Source organism: Crocuta crocuta, unplaced genomic scaffold, assembly GCF_008692635.1.
Source record: "Crocuta crocuta isolate KB4526 unplaced genomic scaffold, BGI_CrCroc_1.0 scaffold271, whole genome shotgun sequence".
In the NCBI taxonomy this organism is placed as follows: Eukaryota; Metazoa; Chordata; class Mammalia; order Carnivora; family Hyaenidae; genus Crocuta; species Crocuta crocuta.
Window position 1 is genome coordinate 2,960,366 of NW_027527824.1, and position 24,943 is coordinate 2,985,308.

General features: G+C 46.4%; 1 protein-coding gene across 1 annotated transcript in view; it reads right to left on the reverse strand.

Annotated features, from left to right (window-relative positions):
• Window positions 1-24,943, reverse strand: part of TECTA (tectorin alpha) — a 70,608-nt gene that overhangs the window by 14,163 nt on the left and 31,502 nt on the right. Inside the window, exons 10-14 of the mRNA XM_077776680.1 lie at window positions 23,567-24,168; window positions 15,618-16,179; window positions 7,326-7,525; window positions 2,836-3,219; window positions 627-913 (exon numbers count right to left, since the gene is read on the reverse strand). Coding sequence (XP_077632806.1) covers window positions 627-913; window positions 2,836-3,219; window positions 7,326-7,525; window positions 15,618-16,179; window positions 23,567-24,168 — 2,035 coding nt within the window. The remainder of the gene's footprint in view (window positions 1-626; window positions 914-2,835; window positions 3,220-7,325; window positions 7,526-15,617; window positions 16,180-23,566; window positions 24,169-24,943) is intronic.

The following is a 24,943-nucleotide window of genomic DNA, read 5'->3' on the forward strand; positions in this document are numbered from 1 at the left end:
GATTGAGCCATTATACAAGGAAAGAAATACCATGAAAAAGGAGCATTATCTATAGATCCAGAAATGAATTAACATAATGCAGCAGCTCAGAGGTGACCTGAATTAAAAACCTTTGGAATAGCTTGTGCAGCTCATTCTGTCTCCGCTAGCGAGAGAGGGGTCTCATAATAACCTTGGTGACTTCTGTTTTTACAAAGGCTTTCCTGACCTCCACCAACCTCTAGCTATACTACCTCAATCAAGCCTTCTAGTGAGAGTCACAGGTACACAATGAGACCCTAGCCCTGGGGAGCAAGGGTGTAGGCAGTCCTTCTCCCAATTCTCAACAGGTGGGTGCTGGCCAAGGCCTCAGTGTTCTAATCCTGGGCACTGTCTTCACTTTGGCCAGGGGATGGATGCCATGACCATTCAGAATCATATCATCCGAGCCCAATCCCTTCCTCTGCCATTCAAGAAATTACTGAGGCCTCTGAGGTGCCTCTGTGTCTCCTGGAAACTCCGATGATCTGGGGGTCAGCCCTCTGCAGCAGGGAAGAGGGGTTGCTATGGAAAGTGCATCCCTCATCAGCAGCTGTCATGGACGCGGGAGGATTTGCGCCACTGAGTCCAGCAGCTGGAACCCTCACCTCTTCTGCATGCCATTGGTTTTCCAGCTCTGGGCCAGCACCACGCTGCTCACCACTGGCTTCCCCCGCAAGGTCACATAATCGTCGGTCAGGTCTCCATTGAAGTTGCCACAGAGGCCACAGACTTTGTTCTGCAGTCTCTCACTGATGCTGATTTTTATGACGTTGAAACCATTGTAGTAGATCTGGATGTCGGGGCTGGTGTCAATCACCAGGAACCCCTCACTGCTGTAGATTTTGGTTGCCAGCCCGGTTATAAATGGAACATTCACCTGTGTGCCATTCACCTATTGGGGGGAAGAAAAGTAAATTACCTTTACATCAGGGGTTGACAAACTGTTACAGTAAAGAGCCACTACAGATGTTTTAGGCTTTGTGGGCTATATCATTTCTACTGCTTTTCAACTCTGCCATCATGGCATGAAAACAGCCATAGAGGATAGATAATTAAATGAATGAGGCTGTGTTCTAATAAAGCTTTACTTAAAAAAACAATAGGCAGCAAGTGGATTTGGTCGAATTCTGTAGTTTGCTGACCAGTACCCTAGAGTGTAAGGGCATTTGCTTATCTTACTGCCCACAGTTCCTCCCAAAGAGGCAAAATATGGAGGAAGAAAGATGAAAAAACATTAGAAAAGTATAGTTCCCTACAAATGGCCGGATTTTGTATAAAACTTTCCCCAGCATAAACCAATTACTAAAACGAAATCCCAGTCCTGTGCTAAGGAGTGTCTAACATGGTTAAAATGAATTTGGGGAACATTGTTTATTATTTTCTTTTGTCTAATGTCCAGACTGGAGGTTCCCCCCTCCACCCCAAAAGGTCCCATAGGCACAATATTTTCTGCATTCATCATTTTCCCACTTTCTAACAGTTTCTTTTCTTAGCCCTTAGGACAGAACATAATATGCTTTTCCTGTACAAAATCAATTGAGTTCGCCCCCGGAAGTTATTAGTAACTTTTGTTTCTTTAAAAAAAAAAAAAAAGCAAAACAGAAGCCTGTTTCGAAAATATGATTCTTTACAATTTTGGCCAGCTTGGAGTATTTTATTCAGCAATAATGTCAGTTTTACTCTCTCAGGTGGTCACTTTCCCTTTCTAGCTCCCGTATTCGGGAGCAACGCAGTTGTGTCTATGTGGGCCAATTTGCAAGAGGAATTGGGAGTGTCAAAAACAGTTGCAGCGTTCACTGATGTTCAAAACCACTATTAAAATCCAGACTCTTCCTTGTAGGCTTGCAAAATACTGCCAGTCTTTTATCTAATGCTGGACACCAAGCTATTCGATGACTCTTCAAATAAAGATACACCCAAAGCATGATTATCTGAGCCAACGGCAGAGAGCAGAATATACACAATAGCACTCAATTCTGAAAAACGTTAACCGTGTGTGTCCTGGCTCTCCACCTGTCCCGTCTCGGCTGGAATCACAGCACTGGAGACTGGCTCCCTCTTTCAGGTCTGCCTGCTTGTGAGCAGCCTGGTTCAGCTGAGAGGCTGGGGGGTCACTGTCAACGACAGCTCTGTTCATCAGATCAGAGTATTTCTGAAATGGGAGGGGAGCCAACTGATACGGAAGCCTGATGGGTTGGAAATTCACCTTTGTTTACATGCAAGTCTAAAGTTCACCAGAAACCAGCCAGCCAGGCTCAGAGAAATCCACATACCCAGTCTCCCATTTCCTTTCATTTTGCTATGTCATCACAGAGCCCTCTGATAGAGGGGGGTGCTCGATCAGGTTTTTAGCCAGGCAGTTTTACAGGAAAATGCTCGCCTCTCTTGCCTTATAGAAAGGATAGCAGAGTTAAAAGAGCTTGCCTTGGTACAGCTGAGCTGAGCCAAGAACACTTTTAAAGGCTCTTGAAAACAAACGAGATGTTGTTTTGGAAATTAATCCAGAGCAGGGGCAGATTTATCTACCATTTTATCACCAGGGACTCTATTAGCACCCATGCTGTCATTACTGCCCTGAAACTGAACATTTTCTGCCAGGCCCTCGGAATGGTCAGCGAAGGGCTAGACCAGGGCCATTTCTTATGCCTGCAGAATCTTTCTACCATTCCTTAAAATCTGGCCATCTGTGTAAGGAACCCAGGGAGCAACACCCCGTCATCCCCAAACGTGGTTATCTGGGAAAACCAGAAGGTCCCTTAGCCACGCCCTGGTTCCCCGGGAACTGTTCTCAAGGAGCAACGACAGGCTCGTCACCTTGACGGTGTTGCGGTCGTTGATGAGAATCTGCTCTTCGTTAATGTAGAAGTAGACGGGCGAGATGACCGTGAGGTTGGGCGCCGACCACTTGTCGAAGTTGATGATGAGCTGGAAGGAGATGTCGGGCAGCTTCTGGCAGATGGTGGAGAGCACGAAGGCGCAGTTGGCGGGGAAGCGCAGGAAGGCGCCATCGAAGGTGCGGAAGACTCCGCCTCCGGCCGCCAGGCAGTAGGAGGTCTTGGTGCTGAAGCAGCCGCGCACCCCGTTGCGCAGGGCGCACTCCTCGTCCGACTTGCACTGGCGCGGGTCGCACTGGATGAGGTTGCGCCGGAAGCAGCGGCAGCGCCGCGTGCAGTCGCTGTTCCAGAATAGCTGCTTGGGCTGGAAGAGAGGCGCCGAGCGGGGCGTTAAAATCCCGGCAGTGGGCGAAGTTGGGGGCCCCAAGGCCTCTCCATCCGGACCCTCTTGTGGGCGGGGCAAGCCTACCTCTAATGGGGCTGGAATTCGCAACAGGGAGCTAGCAAATAGGACATCAGTTCCACGGAAGTCAGATACCAGACAATATGCAATTTAGTCTTTATTAGTTTCAATCAAGAACTAGGAATCTTTACGGCTGGATTGTAGAACTAATCACAGCCAACCTGGGAACATGCAGCTGTTCGGGGAAGTAGGTGAAGAGGAAAAATATTTGGTAGAAAATGATCCCAGCAAGTACCGGCTCCACTTTGAGGATGAAATTTAAATTTGCACAAGAATGATAAAACTGGCCCTTCATATCTTAAATGGGTTAAAAGAAAGTTATAGCCAATTCCTAGGATGAACCATTTCAACATTTCACTGAACTCACCATTCCAAACTTTTTCCTGATACCTATCTACTTAAAATTTTTTTAAAACATTTATTCACCTATGAGAGACAGAGCATGAGCAGGGAAGGGGCAGAGAGAGAGGGAGACACAGAATTCGAAGCAGTCTCCAGGCTCTGAGCTGTCACCATAGAGCCAAATGTGGGGCTGGAACTCAGGAGCTATGAGATCGTGACCTGAGCCAAAGTTGGTCGCTTAACCGACTGAGTAGCCCAGGCACCCCTGATACCTGCCTACTTCTAATTTACTTCTGTTGCAAGTACCCCCATTCCTACATGCCCCCCACAGTGAGAGATGTAGAGAACGGGGGTTCTGGGTTTCCATCCCAGCCCTGCCACCCTACAGGGGCCACCTTGAGGAGCGTCACCAACCTCCCAGAGTGTCTGTTTGCTAAGCTCTAAATTGGAGATTATAATAAAGTCTTGCCAGGTAGCTGTAAAGATTAAATTAAATAAGACGCATAAAGCATGTTTCCTGGCAAAGAGTAAGCACTCAATAAACAGTAGCCGCTGTTATTCCTGGAGAAGAGTCCCTCATTCTCATTTGAGAAGGCGAGAAAATATATACTTATAGAAAATACCTCTAACAATGTATATCCTCCATGGTGGTGGCTATTATTATTTCCTATTCTTCCTCAAACAAGCAATAATCTGTAGACCCAATTCTACTTGGAGTTTGAGCTCTTGAACTTGCACTTGTTCTAGCCTGAGAACTCCAAGGAGTTCTGTTGGAAATTGGCCATGATTGTCCAGGTGGGGCATGATCTCAACAGGCAGACTGCATCATCCAGATGTAGGCACGGACTCAGTTTACTGGAACAGAGCAGTGCTATCCAGAGGAGCTGTTTTAATGGCACAAGAAAGCCTCTGCTCCTGTCTGGTCACCACTCTTTGCTTTATCTGCAGACTTATCAAAATCCTGGCTATCGCATACAGATAAGACTCAGATTCAAAGGTAAACAGCAGGATCTTCCAGGACGAGTTTCATCGGTGCTATGCACTTCAAGATGCCACGGCCGATTCTCTCATTCTCAAAGTGAAGAAGTTCCCGGAACCAAGTCTTTCCTTCTCCTAGACCTGTAAAATATTCTGGGTGCCAGCAGCCTTGCAAATTGACTTCATTTCTCTTATCAGATTTGCAGAATAATTGAGTGGCTAGTCTGGCCTCTTTCTGATAAGAAGACAGACATTACATGGGTGGAAAGAGAAAAATAAGCTGGCATATGTGGAGATGATAAAGGGTAAAGAACTCATCCCACAGGAGAACTTGATCACAAAGCTAGCTCCCCAGTGAAGTCACTGGGCCCAGCGTGGCTTTCTTTACCTTAATTAAACCTGGCAATGACAGCTGGGTGATTACTCTACATGCTAATGGCTAGGTGTGTCCTTTCTCCCTTTACTTCCCGAGAAATTTGTTGTATAAACAAGCCCCCAAGCTTGTTTGAATTGGGGCAAGTAGATGTGGGTTATTTGTTCTCTGAGTTTGCTGCTTCCCAGATATAAGCAGTTGTCAAAACCCACTGACTGTCTGATGAAAATCAGATTATGTTTATAGCACTAATAGCTGCTGGGAGCTGTACCTGCCCTTCTGAAGAGTTCCAAGGGCTTTCATATGCATCATTTCATTAACACGCCTGGATTTTTTTTATTTACAAAATGCTACTCAAGGAATAAAAACAACAAAAACAATAGCAGCTACCAATTACTGAATGAATAGGTGCCAGCACTAGGTGAGGCATGTGGTGATGATTTATACAACAGCCTAGTGAGCTGGTATTATTAGCCACATCAGATAGAGCACCTGAAGCTGAGGGAAATGACATAGTTTGCTCATGTCACACCACCAGGGGGTGGTTCCATGAGGCTCAAACCCAGGTCCCATTCCATCATGCCACAGACCCTTGGGATCCCTGCTGAGGGTGACCCTGGTGGATGGAAACATTTCAGTAAGTCTCTGGACGTGGGAGCCGAGATTTCAAAAGTGCTTTTTCAGCCTTGAGCTTGGTTACCTCTCCTCTGAGACTGTGAGGAAAATGAATATTCTGTTATTTTTTTTCTCACCTGTTTTGTCTTTTCCTTTCAAATAATTGGTATTTCTTTTTTTCAATGTTTATTTATTTTTGAGAATAATCGGTATTTCTAAACCCACCCCTCCCAAGAAGTCTTCTTTGATTCATTCTAATCTTCTATTCCACTTCTGTCTTTCTACTAGAACACTGAAACAGATTTCCCACTGAACACGAAACAAAGTCCCTTCCACGTGACTTCTCTTTTATTTACTCTCAGCTTGGTTGTTCTTGAACAAGTCAACGCATTTTTACAAAAAGGGAGCCTTTCTCTGTTTTTTGCCTAATTTATTTCCAATCCAGACATTTCAATTAGACTTTTTTCTAATGCTGTGATTCTTTTTCATTTAAAATGGATTAGTTCTGTAGGGTATTATTTTTCACTTGTTGATACATTATTTTGTAACTGTTCTCATTTTCTTTTTTTAAAAAAAATTATTTTCTTTTTAGAAAGAGAGAGAGAAAGCAGGGGGAAGGAGCAAGAGGGAGAGAGAGAATCATAAGTAGGCTCCATGGTCAGTGCAGAGCCTGAGGCAGAGCTTGATCCCAGGACCCTTCATGACCTGACTTGAAATCAAGAGTCAGATGCTCAACCGACTGAGCCACCCAAGCGTCTCTTTTCCTTTAAAGTGCATATTTCTCTCTCCTTAAAAGACTTTTAAGATCCTTAAGGTAGGGAACATGCTTTCTCTTTCTCAGCAGCACCGTGATCTCCAAATAGCAGATACTCGATACTTGACTTGTTCCCTGGCAACTCACCAGTATAAGATCTTCATGTCGTTTAAAGAGACTGGGCTTGAGGCAGAACCACAGACTAAATACTTTCCCCAGGAAGGGCCTTTTCTAGCTTTGTATCATGGCACATAAAGAAGGATTAGAAACTACAAAAAGGAAGAGATCCAGTGATCTATCATATAATGTTTTACTGAGCGGCATCTACAAAGGGCATCTTCATCAGCTCTATGCTGAAGCCCCCACGGAGAGGGGAGGAGAGGCAAGAAGGAGGGGAGGGCACAGTATTAAGCAGCCCAGACAGAACTTTCCAGAGATGGTACTGAGTGACGAATGGCACACGAGGAGAAGGTAGCCTTCACACGCTTTCATGGAGCATCAATAGCCCGAAGAAGAAAGGCCATTCCTCTTGGCCTCAAGTGCCATATTTTCCAGTTAAAAATGTCCTTAGCCAAGACAGCTACAAATGTCAGATTCATAGCCACCATATTTCCAAACTATAGCTGTGTCAGAAGCTTTCAAACTAAGATTTACAAGAGAGGAAATCAGAAGAGCCTAGAGAAAGGCAAGGTGGGGAGAGTGCAGGAGGCCTTGCTGATGCCAAGGACAGAGGACGGAAGGTGAGTAAGGCCCAAATGGGCATTTCCTCACCAGATACTCCGTGAGCAAGAGCCTTACCTGACCCCTCCTTAACCTCTCTGCCCTGTCCCCGCAGATAAGCACCATCTCCTCATAATGAAGTGGGGACACCAGTCAACTGGGAGTCGGAGAGAAATCTGACAGCGGGCAAGGGCAAGGAGGGCCGGGCAGGGCTGGGCTGCCTACCTCGTAGTATTTGCCATCTGAGTAGCAGCCACAGCTGTGGGGCAGGATGCAGCTCTTGCCATTGAGGACGTAGCCGGTGTCACACTGGCAGCCCTCCACACAGTAGTGGTTGCAGTCGCTCTTGAGGCGGATGGCCGCGCAGCGTGGCTGGCAGACGCTCACGCAGCTCTCGTAATGGCTGTTGGGAGGACAGGTGACGGCTGGAAGAGAAGGCGCATGTCAGGCCTCGCACGCTCACAAGGACTGTACTCAAGGTTTCCTTCTGGCCACCGCTTACCCACTCGGGGAGGCAGAGGCCTGACCGGGAGTGAGTTTTGCCATCCTGTCCTCACTATGACCCCCTCTGCTTCTGAAAAGCCTTCACCTGACTCCTTACTGCTTACATCACAGACCACAGAGCAGATGAGGTTACTGGAGTTTCCTCACAGAATCTTTGTCTCCTGCTCAGCCTTGTTTTTTGAGGTGCACTGGAACCTGTTATTTTAGCCTCAGCTCCCAACATGTATCTCGACTTCAGTCAGGCACCCCTCCTGGCTCCCTGGGGCACCTGGCACTTATGCCTGCTTTTAGATCCTCGCTCACACTGGGCTTCCTTATGCATGCCCTCCTCATCTGCTTGGCCTACCCAAACCCCCTACTCTTCTAACCCTCGGTGGAGCCCCCTCTTATTGGCAAAGCTTCCCCTCTTATCCCAATGGCAACCTGTCTTCATCCTGGAACTTCCACAGAATCTTTTCTAAGCCAGTAGTGCACAAGCAGTGGGCCTCTGGGGCTCCAGATTTCTGAGGAGGCAAGTGTGTGCTATGTGTGCACGTACATAGGTGTATCAGCTATGTTCTACAGTTTTCAAACATTTTTTAATGTTTATTTATTTTTGAGAGAGAGAGACAGTGCAAGTCAGGGAGGGGCAGTGAGAGAGAGGGAGACACAGAATCTGAAGCAGACTCCAGGCTCTGAGCTGTCAGCACAGTCTGATGCAGGGTTTGAACTCATGGACCGTGAGATCATGACCTGAGCCCAAGTCTGATGCTTAACCGACTGAGCCACCCAGGTGCCCCTGTTCTACAGTTTTCAAATGCATGTGGATGCTGTTACGGAAGGCAGTTAGGGTCCTGGTGAGGAGTGTGACTCTGGAGCCAGCTGTACGAGACTGGAGTCAGTCACATAGCCTCTCTGGGCTCCAGCTCCTTACCTGTAAAATGCAGATACTTATAGCACCTACTTCATGGCTCAGTGGGAGGAATTATGTGAGTCTGCGTGCCTGGAACAGTACTGAGCACGTATGTATTCAATGTTAGCCAATCATTAAAGATAAGTTTGCTTAAAAGTTTTATAGAGGCTATTATTTTAATCAATGTATATGAAAAGCATAAGTACTATTATATCAGAACTTCTCTATACCATATATAGTATATATTCAGGTCACATTTTATTTTTTAAATATCTAATAATAAGGGGGCACCTGGGTGGCTCAGTTGGTTGAGGATCCAACTCCTGATTTCGGCTCAAGTCATGATCCCAGGGTTGTGGGATTGAGCCTGCATTGGGCTCCAAGCTGAGCATGGAGCCTGCTTAGGATTCTTTCTTTTTCTCTCTGCCTTTCTCTCTCCTCTCTCTCAAAAATTAAAAAAAAAAAACAACACCACCCACAATTTTAAATTATTAAATGGTAAAAAGAGACTTGTTGGTGCACAGTTCTATGGACTTTAACAGATGTATAATTTATGTGTCCAAAACCACTATCTACTATAGTTTTAAAAACATTCAATTTAAAAGATAGCACCTACATGTGGTAGATACATGTAAAAGTGCAACAGAAAAGCAACCTCTGGTAACAAATTGTAGTCCAATCTTCCAGAAATCTTCTATGCATATACAAGCACCCATCTATGTGTGTGTGCATGCGTGTATGCATGCACATGCATGTGTGTATTCCATCTCCACTGTTATCACATGAATGGGAGCATAGGATACATATTTTCCTGCTCATTGCTTTTTCATAACACCATTCCTTCCATTACCCTTGAATTATTGTTTCTGCCCTGCTACATGGTGTGTATTTTCTGTTTATGATGCTGCTGCAGTAAACATCCTTGGACATGTATCTTTGATCATGGATCATGATCATGATCATAACTGGATCAAAGGTTATGTACATTTACCCTAAATAGCCTGTGCCAATTTACCCTCCCACCAAGGCTATATGAGGATGTTTACTTTCCCACGTCCTCATAGACTCTTTAGCACCAAACCTTCTGATCCTTGGAAGTACCAAAGATTAAATATCATATATGAATATGACATATGTATATCTCCATTATAGATAGGATTACTGATGGGAATATATAGAGAACTCTTAACACTCAACACAACTGCAAAAAAACCCAATTCAAAAAATGGATAAAGGGCTTGAACAGACGTTTTTCCAAAGAGAATAACATATGAGTAGCCCAATATATGCTCAACATCACTCATCAGCAGGGATATAAATATTAAAACTATAGTGAAAGGTATACCACCTGACACACATTAGGGTGACTACTGTTTAAAAAACCCAGAAAACTCATTGTTGGCAAAGATGTGGAGAAATAAGAACACATGCAATTTGGCTGGAATGGAAAATGATACAGCTGCTGTGGGAAACAATACGGAAGTTCCTCAAAAAATTAAAAATAGATTTATTATACGACCCAGCAATGCCCCTTCTGGATGCATGCTCAAAAAATTTGAAAGAAGTTTCTCAAAGAGATCTTTATACACTTATGCTCACAGCACCATTTTCCACAATAGCTAAAACATGCAAGCAATCCCAGAGTCCCTGGATGGATTAATGGATAAGCAAATGTGGTGTATACATGCAGTGGAATATTATTCACCCTTAAAAAAGAAGGAAACTGCAATATAGCACAACATGAATGAATCTTGAGGGCATAATGCTAAGTGAAAAAAAAACACCCACAAAAGGACAGATGCTGTATGATTCCACTTAGAGGAGGTATCCAAATTCTTCAAGTTTATAGTGACAGAAAACAGAACAGTTAATTGCCAGGAGCTGGGGTGGGTAGGGAGCTGGAAAGTTAGTGTTTCATGGGTGTAGAGTTTCAGTTTTGCAAGATAAAAAGAGTTCTGGAGAGGGATGGTGGTGGTGGTTACACAACAATGTGAATACAACAATGTGAGTACTTAATGGCCACTGAACTGTACCCTTACAAATAGTTAAAAGAGTAAATTTTATGTTCTATGTATTTTGCCACAGAAAAAGATTGGAAAAATAATTACTAGACCTATGCTTAGTTTCCATTATTTATGAGGCTGATTATCTTTACATTTGTTTATAATCCATTTGTATGTCTTATTCTGTGAATTACCTTTTCATATCCTTTGCACATTTTGTGTTGTTGAACTTTTTTTCTTATAAAATTGTAAATGCTTTTTAAAAACACTTTTTTAAAATGTTTTATTTATTTCTGAGAGAGAGAGAGACAGCGTGAGCAGGGGAGGGTCAGAAAGAGAGGGAGATGCAGAATCTGAAGCAGGCTCCAGGCTCTAAGCTAGCTATCAGCACAGAGCCCAACGCGGGGCTTGAACCCACGAACCGTGAGATCATGACCGGAGCTGAAGTTGGACGCTTAACTGACTGAGCCATCCAGGTGCCCCTGTAAATGCTTTTTAAAAATAAAAATAGACTTTTGTCTGTCATGTGTTAGGAAATGTTGACCATTTTGTCTCTTAAGTTGCTTCTTCTTCTTTTTCTCTTTTTCCTGTATATGAAAAAGATGTATATCTTTTTCTGTATATGATTATGCTTTTTTTGCCACGGAGAAATTTAGAATTTTAAAGTTGTCAAATTTCTCAGGGTTTTCGTATGGCTTTGAGCATTTTGCTGAAAAAGGTCCTCTCTACTACAAAGGTTAACAAAAACAAAGATGAAAACACCTTTGTCTTCTCTGAGTGCGCTTATAACTTAACATTTTTATGTTTGATCTTGGTTCTGTCCGGATTTTATTTTGGAGTGAGGAGTGAAAGAAAGATTTAGCTATTCCTTCCCTTCTATTTTATCCTTTGTCCCTTTCCTATTTATTGAAGAATACATTTTCCCCCCAGTAATTTGAAATGCCAGTTTTACTGAATACTAATTTTTCTTCAGGGTTTGGGCCTATTTCTGGATTTTCTCAACTTCCCACTGGTTGATCTTACTGTTCATGAGCCAGTGTTAACTTGGTTTTGTTACTGAAGCTCTACAATACATTTTCATATCCGAGAAGATACACTACCGAATTAGCCTATTGTTGTTGCAAGGATGCTGATCCTATGTCCCCAACAAGACTCTAAACTATTTTATACTTCTGATTCTTCCACGATGTCAAGAACAGCGCTGAGATCAGGGCAGGTGGTTAAGAAACATTTGATTCTTGAAAGCAACCTTTACAATTCCTAATACGGATTGTCTCCACCCACATGATATACCCAAGAGATGCAGGGGGATGATACCTCTACCCTTGGACTTCAACTGTGATCATCAAGGTGACTCTTGTCCTGGGCAGTGCACTGATTTATTTAGCCTATGTGCCCCAGTTGGGCAGGACATGTGGATTCTCCCTTAAAAGCAATGTAGTACGATACAATGGACACGGGCCGGGGGATTGGACTGACTGGTTTGAGCCCTGGTTCTGCGACTAACTAGCAGTGTCACCTGTGCTGGGTTGCCTGCACTCTCTAAACTTCTGTTTCCTCCTCTGTAAAATGGAGATAACATTTCCCTCATCCAGTAGTTGTTAAGATAAAATGAGGTGTAATTTGCAAAGCTCTTGGTCCAGTGCCTGGGACCTCAATGACAGCTTCTGCTCTCAATGGTGGGGACCGTTGTAGTAGGAGAATTCATTCAACAAGAATGAATTGAATCTGTCGAAAACTGTGTAAGAGAACCGTTAATTACCAGACGTGGGCCCCAGGACACTGGATAAAAGGGAGAATGGAAATGACACTCAGCTCTGACTGAGCGCTCACCAGGTGTCAAGCATGGGGTGGCACAGATCACCAGCCATCATCACATTTAATTCTCACAGTGGCCCCCACAGACCTGATCCTGTAGAGGTCCTCCTGTACACCTGCTATAGCAGCTGGGGGGTCCCCAGTCCCTGGGGCCCCCGATCTGTCAGGGTCGGAGAGGTAGCACTACCCAGATAAAGAGCGCTGCCTGTGGCCACTTCCCTTGGGAAAGTTCCTGCGTTTCTCTGAGCTTCACTTTCCTCCTCCAGAAAATGGGACTATTAATAGTACCTGCTTTACAGGGTTGTTGGGAGGAGAACATGAGTGAGGACTCATATGGCACCTAGAATAGTGCCTGGCACACAGTCAGAGCCAAGTCACTGTTATGCATATGATTTTATTCTCCTCCTGCTTACTGTAGACTCATCATCTACAAAGCTAATTTAAGTATCCCATTAGGGGACTGAAGGAATGATAGACTCAGCTGACTGAATGTTAAGGAAAGGTTAGTAATTAAGACAACTGACCTCCCTCTCCCCTTTGTCCAACTTGCACCCAATGCACTTACAAATGTGGTAATTGAGTAATAAATTATCGCATTGATAGGAATAGCCAATATCATTAAAAAACAACAGCATTCTACCTTGTCACCAATAAGGGGTAAGTTTAACAGACAATTTCAGACTTTTTTTCCCTGAAAACACAATTTCTCACATCTCAACATGTGAGTGTTGAATTGGATTAATCCTTGCGGGTGGGGGGCAGGGGATGGGAACCCTGCCCTCACTGCTCAGAGGTTAACATCGAGTCAGATATAGTTACTAACAACCCTATTCACGACAGGCTTTCTGTGTTCACCAATCTCTTGGATTGAATGGCTGAGTTAGGACTTCGTCTCCTGCGGCTTTTCTCTGCTTCTGAAATTCAAAATGGAAAACTCAGCTGCCTCCAACTGTGCCCGCCCCCTATCCCCACCCACATACCTCCTTTAAAGTACAATTTTTTTCCTCTTAATTTAGCATTTCTTTTTCCTAGTCGCTACCATCATCCATCTCAACAGAAGCTGTCTTTCGGATCTTTACTCCCCTCCCATCCTGAAATGCCAAGGTAGGGGAAAGTCTACCCCCGTTAATGATGAGGACAGTTGGCCATGAGGCATCCGTCTAAGCCCTGCTGGCAGGCAACTGGTCTTGGCAGAGATGGGGCCGAAGGACAAAGGTAAAACAGGACAGACTCTGCTCTGAGTGCCCATGACTATGTATAAAGGAGGCAATCAAAGTCTGTGCAGAACTTTGAGGAGGGGAGAGAAGAGCGTTGCTGGTGGAGAGGCAGAAGTGCAAGAAACAAATGGTCTTTGTATCCTAAAGAGTCTTCTTTTCAAAACCCATTCCCCATCCTGCAGCCTGCACATTTTTAGCCCTATGGGTTCGGGCTTGATAGATGTAGGAGGGGGAGACTTTCTTCTTCACAGGTAAGGAAGGGGCTTGCTAACTCCATTCCTTTTCCTTCCCATGAGTGACAAAAATGGAGACCCGTAATTTAAGGTGAGAGTCCCTGACATTAGCTTCCTCCAAAAACAGTCATTGCCTATGGTTTTTCTGCATACTGCAGCCAGAAGCAATGGCTTTTGGCAAATACAATGCCCTGGGTGAGCGTCCCAGCCACCCCAGCGAGTGGTACAGTGGCCATGACATGGCCACAGGAAAAGAGAGAACTCCCTAGAGCAGGTCTCTAGAGGAAGCAGGTGGTCTCTTTCCCAGAGGAGTTTCTTGATCCTGCCCCGTTTCTAGGCCCCTGAGTCCAAAGCCTGGTTTTCTGAGTTAGGTGAAGACAAGCTCTCGGGCTCTACCATGCCGACCCCAATGAATCCAGGGTAGCTCCGGGGACATATCCAGACGCTGACTTTTTTACAGGCGTATTTATTTCACTGAAGTTGCCAGAGATCAGTTAGTCTGGATAGTCACTCCCGCTGACATCCTCCCCACCACCTCTCTCTCAGGACTGAGCCTAGATAAAATGGTACTGGCGTCTTTTCCCCCCCTCTCCCTACTTCCTCCCATCCTTCCCCCATGTCTGACATCTCATCATGTGGGATATAAACTAGTCGTGTGCGCATCGAACTACAGCACTGTTACTGGGTTTTCATCCAACTCTCCCCTTTCTCAGGATGGAAAGGGTTTATTCTCTGGGACCCCCACTGGATCAGTTATTTAGAGTGTTGAGTATTCAGCATCCATTTATAGCCTTTTCATACAGTTAGGCCCAAAAGAAATTTGCCATAGCTAATGAGATGGAGACGGGAAAATGAACCACGGCAGACTGGCCAAACCACTGGTGGTTTCTCCTTCCAATCTTTTCTTATTACAATGTGCTAAATGCAGGCAAATTATGTGTTCCAGTACATAGAACACCAGCATCATGTATATGAGTTGAAAGCAAGAGCTTTGGGGTTAGAAGGTCAAATCTTGACTTTGCCACCAAGATCATATGACCTTAGGCAAGTTATTTAACTCCTCTGAGTCTCTGTTCCTCCCTGACTAATTGGGTTATTGAGGAGAATAAACGAGATAATGTTGATAAAGTGTTTAGCACTGGGCTTGGCTCAGAGCAAGCGTTAGTATAACAGCACCACCACTTGGCATGCACGAAGTGTGTTATGCGTACAATTACCTAATTTGATCTTCTGGATATTTCTGTAGCATAAAGGGTGTGGGCAGCAGGTGTTATCACAGCATTATCAGGGGGAAACCAAGAACCAGGGGGGAAAAGCAACATGCTCCAAGGTCACACCAGCCCTTAAGGAAAGAGCAAGGCTAGAATCCAGAGGCTCTAATTCTTCTGCTAGTCCTTTTAACCTTCTGCTGTTACATAAACACAAAGACTGATAGGTGACATATATGAGCCAAACAGAATGGCACAGAGAAAGCATGTAAGTTACCAGCACAGGGAGGAGCCTGTGAGGTTCTAGAACAAACTAACGAACCTCCTCACTACCTCTTCCCCCATTACTCCTTTCTTAAAATTTTGCTGTGCCCTTGCTGAGTCCAAATGCCAAATGCGGTGCTCTGTGCTGTATGCACGTGACTTTATTTCCTCCTCAGAGCGACACATGAAATGGGAGGTAACATTCCCATTTCACAGATAAGGAAATGGAGGCTCTGGGAGGTTACACATCTTGTTTCAGAGGTCACACTCAAGTCTAAATGCGTATCCTTCGATTGCTCAGTAGACTTCTATGGGGCTGGAATACTGGTCCACCCACAGGCAATCAAGACAAGGCGAGAGGGGGAGGGAAGGACTCACAGCAGGATGTGTAATTCCTCCAGCCAGTCACGGCGATCCCCTGCGTCTGGCAGGTGCTGGCATAGTTCTGCAGCCAGCTGCACGCCGTCTGCACTGCGCCGCCATCGATGCAGGAGTCAAACAGGCAGTTCTTATAGAAGAAGGTGGGGTTGACTTTGCTGTGACACTTGGTGAAGCCGGCATTCTGGTTGGGGATCAGGCTGCAGAGCTGTTGCACCTTGGAGAACCCTTCCACCTTGGCACATGCAGGGCAGCGGTCCCCACAGCCAACCTGGCAGAAAGCGTCCCTCTTCACCCAGCTCTGCCCAAACTCAGTGACACTGGAAGCAAGCAGGCCCATGGGCATCTCCATGTCGTCATCGGGGTTGCTGTTGTAGCGGCCGCACAAGCCGTAGGTGGCGTTCTGCATGCTCCGAGGGACCGTGATGGACAGGAAGGTCTTCCAGTCGTACACCACCTTCAGGCCAAACTCAGTTTCCACCACCACGTGGAAGCCAAAGGAAAAGATATTTATTTTCCCTTGTCCCAGCTTCAGGGGCAGATATAAGCGTTCGTTGTTGACCTACAGGAGAGAGAGGGTTGCAGTGGAGGAATATAGTCAGCCCAGGGAACGCCCACTTCTCCTAATGATCTGTCTTGAGAGCAGCAGCCCCAGAGGGGGGTCACAGCGGACTGAATGCAATCTTGGCATGCAGTGTCGTTTATGACAGTCAACTATTATTATTAGGATTTGAACAGACTTAAATGACTATCCTTCCTACACTAATACACCTATTTATTTTGGTGCCTTCTGTTTACATAGCATTATTTCCCCCAGGAGTTCAAACTGTTTTCTCAAGGTAATGAGAGGGTAATAAGAATTCAATTAAAGTTTAGATGAAAAGACCGAAATCTAAAACGCCAGTGTTTCTATTTCCAGCTCTGCTGTGGGTTTGTTTTAGGTAAGACCCAGTTTATTAATCCCTTTGGGATTTTTCCCCCTATGACGAATGACTTGACTTTGCTGGTCTCTCTACCTAAGATGCCATTCTTCACCCGTCAGCCTCCCTCTCTCCTCCCAGACCCCGCTCAGATGTCGCCTGTCCTATAAAGCAAGACTGTTTGAGCCTGTTGTGAGAATTAATCACCCTCTCATCTGGGCAACCAGAAGGTTATTTATATTCGTATTCTTCTTCACCTTTGGCCAAGATCAAGCACCTGTACACTGCTGTTGAGGTGGCACACATCACAATCTGCCTTATATTCTGGTTAGTTGTCTGCATTTCTGTCTCGCCTACAAGATCATGAGCAACTTGAGGGCAGGATCCACACTTTATTGATCTTTATATCCATCTTCCCCTCGTTACCCGCCAGGTGCCTAGCACAATGCCTCATGCTGAGAGGGACCTTGACACATGTTTCCTCTCTTATATTTTTAATTCATAAAACAAAGAAATCCCTTAACATACAACTCCAGAACTGCACTGCCTTTGGACTGCCCCTTTCTTGATTCAGATGAGCCGAATCCTGTAGCCCTTGGCTGGATAGATGCATAGACATTACTGTGAGGGCGAAGGGGAGAGCTGGTCTCGAGAGAGAGCCAGGTGACTGTTCCTCTGGGGGTGTTCAAAGATAGCTCTCTGACCAGAGACACCTTCCCTTCTGACCTTAATCTCTCCTCTATCTGAAACTCCCCCATCTCCACTGCTACTGCTTTGGCTCAGACTTTTACCAACTTCACCTTGACTAATGAATACTTCCCTTACTTGTCTCCTTGCTCTGGTATTACCCCTTTCCTCCATTCACTCATTACTGCCACTCCACCATTTTTTAATGCAATTGAAAGCCATTAATTCAATACTTCAAACCCTTTTCATGGCTTGAGCAAAATGTCTAAGACACTCAGCATGTTACAAAGGGCTCTCCCAGAGCGGCCCCCATGTCTCTCAGACCCAGTCCACTTACTTCCCCCATTCCAGCAATACCCAACACTTGGCAGTTCCCCAAATGGACCAAGTTGTGCCATTTCACCATGCCAATTCCTTTGCTGCAAGTGTGGTGGTGCTTTCTAGGTCCTGCCTGGGGCCCTCTCCCCAGCCACTGTGACTGTGGGCTAATGATAACTCACACCTGGTTTTGGCCAAATGGAAGCCCAGAAAATTAGGATCTCCACTCTAATGACAAATCAACATAGGGGGCCAACTCTGTATGCAGGTCATGTGCCAGAGCTCGTGGTGGCCCAGGGTGAAGCTGGACAGTACTTCAGACCACATTCTTGCTGAGTCCTCTTAGTGCTTACTTCACTTTCCTAAGAATCCCCATGTCAGACTCTGCCTCTAGAGAACCTGACCCAGGCCAGCGATGACATCTTTCCCCTTGCCCTCCCTCTCTGTGGGTCAATGTTCACCCTTCATGTTGTAACTCAGCTATCTCCTCTTCTGTGAATACTTATCTATGCAGAATTCATTCATTCATTTGGCGCTGCTGTGTTTCAGGCACTGTGCTAGATGCACAGGGCCCTGCCCCTAGTTGCTCACAGGTAAGTACCTAAACAGATACTAATAACATCATCTGATAAAAGCAATGATAAAGATAAACAGATGCACAGGCACCAGACTCAGCCTGGGGACAGAACTGATGATGATCTGCACACCTAGTCCTAAAGGAAGACAGTCAGGGGGGAATGAGATGAATAACAAGGAGTCCCAAGAAAAGGGCACAGCCCAAGCACAGGCCGACTAGAGAGAAAAAGCCTGATAAATATGAAGATCCACAGCAAGTTAGTGCTGCAAGAGCATAAAATGTGGCCTTGGGTGTGGTGGGAAATGAAGACGGGGAAGGGGGGAGGGGGTCTGGATCATGGAAGACCTTATGTGGAATGTCACTCATGGCAGAGGCCATGAGATCATGCCTAACAAAGACCTATTCATTTTGCAGAAAAGAAGCATTGGTGGCCATAATAAGAGAACTTCAGCAGAGCACGGAGACCAGAAGTCAACACAGTTCAACAGCAAATGGGAGATTCAGAAGCAGGGGTGGCTCTCTCCAAGAAACTGGAAAGGGAGGGAGGAGGGAGACTGAGTAGAAGCTGGAGGTGACTCAGGGTCAAGGTTTGCACTAGAACGAACATGTTAATGGGTTGAAGAGAAGGCCCTAACACAGGAGGGAGAGGTGATGACAAATAGGTGAGATCCTGAGATGGTAAAACAGAGATAGACAGGCAGAGGGGCCTATGGAGGGGAGAGGATGCCTCTTTCTCTACACCCAGAAGAGAGGAGGTGACCCAGGTAATTTCGGGGGCTGAGTACAGGACGGAGATGGCGCCTGGGGAGCATGACTTTGTGAACCAAGAGGCCCAGGGGTATAGACACAGAACACAGGTGTGGAAGGTCACTGAGGGAAGCGGAGGCTACGGGACTCCCACCTGCCTTGAAGCCCCACACTGAAAGCTGTGCACCCAGAGGCTCACCTGTGCCAACTTGCTTTCCCTCCTGAGTCTCCTTGTGTTCTGTATTCTTGGCTACAGAGTGGGTGTCAAGCAGGAGGCAATGTTTTGGGGGAGGCAGTGTAACCAGATTCAAACCAAAGGGCTTGCAAATTCTGTCACGGCCCAGGAGCACCCAGAGAAAGAAACCCCCTTCAATTCAGCTGGGCAGGCACAGCCTCTGTCTGCCTCTGAAGCCCCATGAGTGCCACCCCCATTCCCAATGTCACTGCCCCCCCCCTTAATCTCTCTTTATCTCTCTCTCTTTGGGTGACAAATGGAGAGAGAGAAGAAGCAGAGGGAAAGGAGTCACAGGAAGGGAGAGGTTGGGTTGGGAGAAGAGTCAGATGGATGAGCAGGAAGATCCAGAGGAAAAAGAGAACAGGGCTTGGGGAGGGGTCAGGAAATCTATTTCAAACACTTAAGCATCAAGAATAAGACCACATACCAGATCTTTAGCAAAGAACTTTCTTTTACACCACTGGCCCCAATTTGCTTCTGTGGCCTCATCAGCTGTCTTGAGGTCCCCCATACTGCACACTTTGCTAGCCCTCTGGGTCTTCACTAATATCTTCCTTTCCTAGAATACTTTTATCTCATTGTCAGCTTGGCTAACATNAAGACCTCCTCATAGGAAGACCGATGTCTTGAGGTCCCCCATACTTTGCTAGCCCTCTGGGTCTTCACTAATATCTTCCTTTCCTAGAATACTTTTATCTCATTGTCAGCTTGGCTAACATACTCCTTCAAGGCTCAGCTCTGGGTTACCTCTTCCAGAAAGCCTTCCCTTATGCCCCCCAGGTTGGCGCAGGCCGTCTGTGCTCACGACTCTCCGCGAGACACATTTTCAGAGCACTTCACATTACATCGACATAACATACTAGCACGTCTTTGTCTCCTACTAGACTCTGAGTTCTCTTGGGACAGAACTCAGAATTTGACTCATTTTTCTACCCCCTAAAGCTTGGCACAGAATAGGCATCAATATAAGCCCCCCAAAACCAAACTGAGTCAGGGTGATGCTCAAAACCTCACTCTTCTTTGGTGGCCACAGGATTGTCAGTAAGAGATAAAGACACTGGCTGTGAGGGTCCTGAAGGCCTTCCCCTTGTCCTAGACCATGAAGCTGTGCTGAAGCCCAGGGCACAGGGCAGAGGAGCTCTGGCTGTGGGTGGCTGAGATGTGGGCTGCTGTACTGTCCCCAGGAGTGGCTCACCTTCGGTGGCCCACACCCATAACTCCAGGTGGGATACAGATATCATATTTATTTCTAGCGTCTCTTATCTTAGTGGATTTCCCTATATCCTTCAGTACCACTTTACACAAAAAGATCAGAGTCACAGAAGGACCCTGTGTCCCAAGGAATCACTTCCATGTCACCTCCATTTCTGAGAGCACCAGCAGTGACCCATGTTTTCCCCACACTTTATTGCACGCTGTCATTGGGATGGCCATTATTCTTTTCTCAGGGAGAGATGGTGACTAATAATAACATCATGGGAAAAACAAATGCAAATCATTGAACAAGCAGATCTTGTAATGCATATTAATAATTCAAAGTAAATGCTAAATCTATCCCTCAGGCCCCCAAAGAAAAGAACCTTCAAGCATCCTGAATTTGATCTTCATGTCAGAGATTTGGAAGCTACATACTCTGAGTTCACAGCTTGGGCACTCAGGACATCTGGGTGACTTAGAAAGTTGGGCCTTGGCAAGGGCTCCTCCTGCCCCGTCCCTCCACCCCTTTAATTGATTCCTCCTTGATGACCATTACTCACTACCCCTTGTTGTGGGTTGAATTGTGTCCCCTCCCCACCCTTCCCAAAAGATAGGCTGAAGTCTTAACCCCTGGTACCTGTGAATGTGACGTTGTTTGGAAATCGGGTCTTTGCAGATGTCATTACATTAAGATGAGATCATACTGGACCGGGGTGGGTCCTAAATCCAATGAGTGGTGTCCTTCAAGGGGGAGAGACTTGTCATAGAGAAACAGAAGGTGCAGAGGGAAGAAGGCCACGTGAAGACGAAGCAGAGAGGACAGTTATGGTGCCATGGGCCAAGGACCACCTACGACCACCAGAAGCTAGGAGCTGATTTTAGATTCTTAGCCCCCAGAACTGTGAGAGAATAACTTTCTGTTGCTCGAAGCCACCTTGTGTGTGATGTTTTGTGATGGTAGCCCCAGGGAATGAATATTTCCTTCCCTCCCCATCTCTTTATGGGGGAAGAGATGAGCTGCCATACTTCCCATGGCTCTTGCCATATCCCATGAGACCAGGGAAGGACATGTGCCTGGAAGGTGAGCTGCTCTGTTAGGGCCTTGGCTCTAGAGCGGGAAGCAAGGGAGAGAGGCTCCCAGTGAGAGCAAGGAATCAGCTACCACGAACGAGAGAAGGGACGGCACAATAAAAAGAGTAAGTGTTCATGAGGCTCCAATGGTGTACGTGGGAAAATAACTGGGTCAGAAAACAGCACGCACGTCTCAGGAGTCCATATACCTAAATGCCGAAGAGCATGTAACACAAGGCAGAAAATGCAATTTCATCATACACTGGTTGGGACAGGACCTGTGAACAAGTTCTATTTTTTTTTTTATAAATATTTTTATTTATTTCTGAGAGAGAGAGAGAGAGAGACAGCGTGAGCAGGGGAGGGTCAGAGAGAGAGGGAGACACAGACTCTGAAACAGGCTCCAGGCTCTGAGCTGGCAGTCAGCACAGAGCCCGACGCGGGGCTCGAACCCACGAACCGTGAGATCATGACCTAAGCGAAAGTCGGACGCTCAACCGACTAAGCCACCCAGGCGCCTCGAGCAAGTTCTATTTTAAAAGAAGAAAATAACCCTACAAGGTAGGATGGTAGAAGAATGCTGAATGTCAAGGAGATAAGGAACCGCAAGAAAATGTACAAATTTAAGGGTAGAAGTAGATCAGATGAGGAGACAGGGACAAATAGGATGCAAACCACATGGACAAAATGACTGATAGGCTTGTTTTGACACATATGATGACAACACGGAGGAGAGGGCTGTTATTGCAATGGGCAGCTTCAGCAACCTGGACATCTACTGGAAACCTCACATGGCTAAAGGGAAGGCATCTGATGTATTCCTACCTCACCTCCGTGGCCATTTAATCTCACAGATCGATGAAGAAGTGACCGGCAGCAAAATGAAAGTCCTAGGATCCTTAGTAGAGAAGGTTATTACGCCACCTCGTTCATCCATTTGACAAACGTACGGAGCCGTGAGTGGATGCTATGAGTTCATTTAACATAAAGATGAATTCAGTAGGGCTCCTGCCCTCAAGAAGGCCCATGACTAGTGCTGAGCGAGTTAGACAAGAACATCCCCCCAAATTACAGTATGATTCATACCATCATGGATACAGGAACCTACAGTTCTGGGAAACACTGAGGAAAGCAATCAGGGCTTTGGGTATCATATCTAAGGAAGGGAAGAAACATGGGCACAGTGAGACCTCTGCCTTAGATGCTAAGAAGGCACATTTTCAGATAAATGCAAAGGGGCAGACAATTAGGAAGCTCAGAAGCCTCTGTTTGTCAGAGAAGGAGGTTAAGGTGATTCTAAGGAAGGAATGAGATCTGGAAAGTTGCTCAGGAAACTCCCCAGTAACAGTTCAGAATTTTAAAAGAGAATGTATACAAGATGAAAAGGAGTCCCCTTAGAGATAAATGATGCTGCAAATCAGCGGGGATAATGGTAAAAGGCTCACCCCCCATATCGGCTCCTCCAAAACCCCAAAGCGAAGCTGCTGGCCAGCTCGTTAATGCTCCCAGTTGTGCCCAGAGCAGAACCTTGGTCTGTTGCCGGGGTGGTGTCCTCAGGCTGGATGATAAGCACACAGAGCTCCTCACCCCCCACTTGCCCCTGTCCTCATCAAGGGAGGGGAGGGCAAAAAGAGGAAATGGACACCCAACTGAGTAGGGAGATTGTAGGAGAGCCCCTGATGGGCTCCGACTGTGTGCAAGACTCCTGAAGTCCCGGATCCTATGAAGGGCCAACAGGGAGACTGGAAGAGGTGGGAGGCCAGAGAAGGGAAATACCATCCTGATCTCAACAAAGGGGGAGGTAGTTTGGGCAGTAGGATCACTTATAGACGCCTAGCCCTTGCTAGACATGTGTTCTCTTTTACAGATGGAGTGACTGCCCGAGGACACACAGCCCTAGCCAAGCTGGGATTCGAATCTAGGTCCGTGCTGCCTCCAATACACTCTGCGACATTACGAAGGATACCATTTCAGCTCCCAATTTGGTGCCTGTATTTGGGCAGAATGTTTTTCTGAGGCTCAGTGCCCTTATCTGTAAGATAAAGTGACAGAAAATCTCCAGGGCCCCTCTCTGCTCCAACATCCCATGCTTCTCCTGGGATTCTAGGCCAGCCTGATTCAGCTGCAGTCTGGCCCATGGACCCAGGATCCTCATCCTCACACCCCCTTGCCCGCTGTCCGGCCCATGACTACTCACCAGCACCGTGTGCTTGTAGGCCCTGTGAATCACAATGCTGTAGCCAAACACAGTCACATCCACCTGCTTGACCCACAGGGCCAGCGATGGGTCCCGGTCCTCGTTCTTGGCTGTGACAACGAACTTGGGGAAAGTGTCAGAGCTTGGCCTGTTCCCTGTGGTGCACAGGATGAATGGGCAGCTGGTTTGGAAGTCAAAGGGGTAGCCATCAAAGGTCAGGTAGTGGCCGTAGCCTGAGACGATGCAGGAGGCATCAGTGCGGGGCTGGCAGTAGTACAAGCCACCTTCCTCCATGCAGAACTCATCATCCCTGCACGGGATGCTCTCGCAGTGGACGCTGTTGTCTGTGCCGTTGCAGTAGCAGAAGATCTGGCAGTCCACGTCCACCCAGAAGGTCTCATTGGTGGCAAGCTGGTGCCCCTCGAAGTTGCAGCCACACTCGCTCCGGGTGACACACTGGCTGCCTTGTAGGGCATAGCCCTCATCACACTGACATGCCTCAGAGCAGGTGTCCACACAGATGGGGCCCAGGGCCAGGGTCTCACATGTCTCTGTGCACGTCACACACTCCTCGAAATGACTGTTCTCCGGGCATTCCAGAGCTGAGGGTGGCCAAGAAAAAGACAGGCTTGAGAAAGGGACAGAGGTCAGGGAGAGTATGTGTGCCCTCGCTTGATGCATGGGAGTGTGTGCACGCTGTACGTGTACTCTTATTCGTACAGCAGAGTGAGCTCGATGAATGCTGGGTGCTCAGCACTCCTGTCATCCTCATTTGGGGAGACCAAAGGTTCAGTGTACCCCTTGTGCCTCTGTGCTCCTGGTGCACTTAGCTCTCTGTATAGAAGATTCAGAGATGCTGAGCCTTAGCAGGCAGCCCCTACGTGTCAGGCACCATTGTTGACAGTTTGGCATAACTTTGCTCAACAACCCGGGAGGTAAGCAAAATCTTATCATCCCTATCTTACAGACAACTCAAGTTCAGTGACTTAACTTAATCCAGCCCATAAGTACCAGAGAGATTCAAATCTGGATCTCCCAGTGCTAAGTCCCCTGACTCAAGGACTCTGGAGAGAGACAGTGTTCTGGAAAGAATTTACACTTGGGGACCATAGAGACTGTGGATACTATCTGTGAGGACAATACTTACCTAGTACAGTCATTCTGAGGGTTAAAGACCTAATATACAAAGTCTATAATACAGTCTCATTAAATAGTATGCCCTTCCCCTCTTCACTCTCCCTTCTTTTAGGATTCACTTTATGTAGGCATTTTTACTCTACAACTTGGCTCTCTCTTTGCCTTTCATTTCTCTGCTCTTTGTGCCCTCTGACTTCCTCTACCTCCTCTGCCCTCCTCTACCTCCTCTGCCCATGGTCA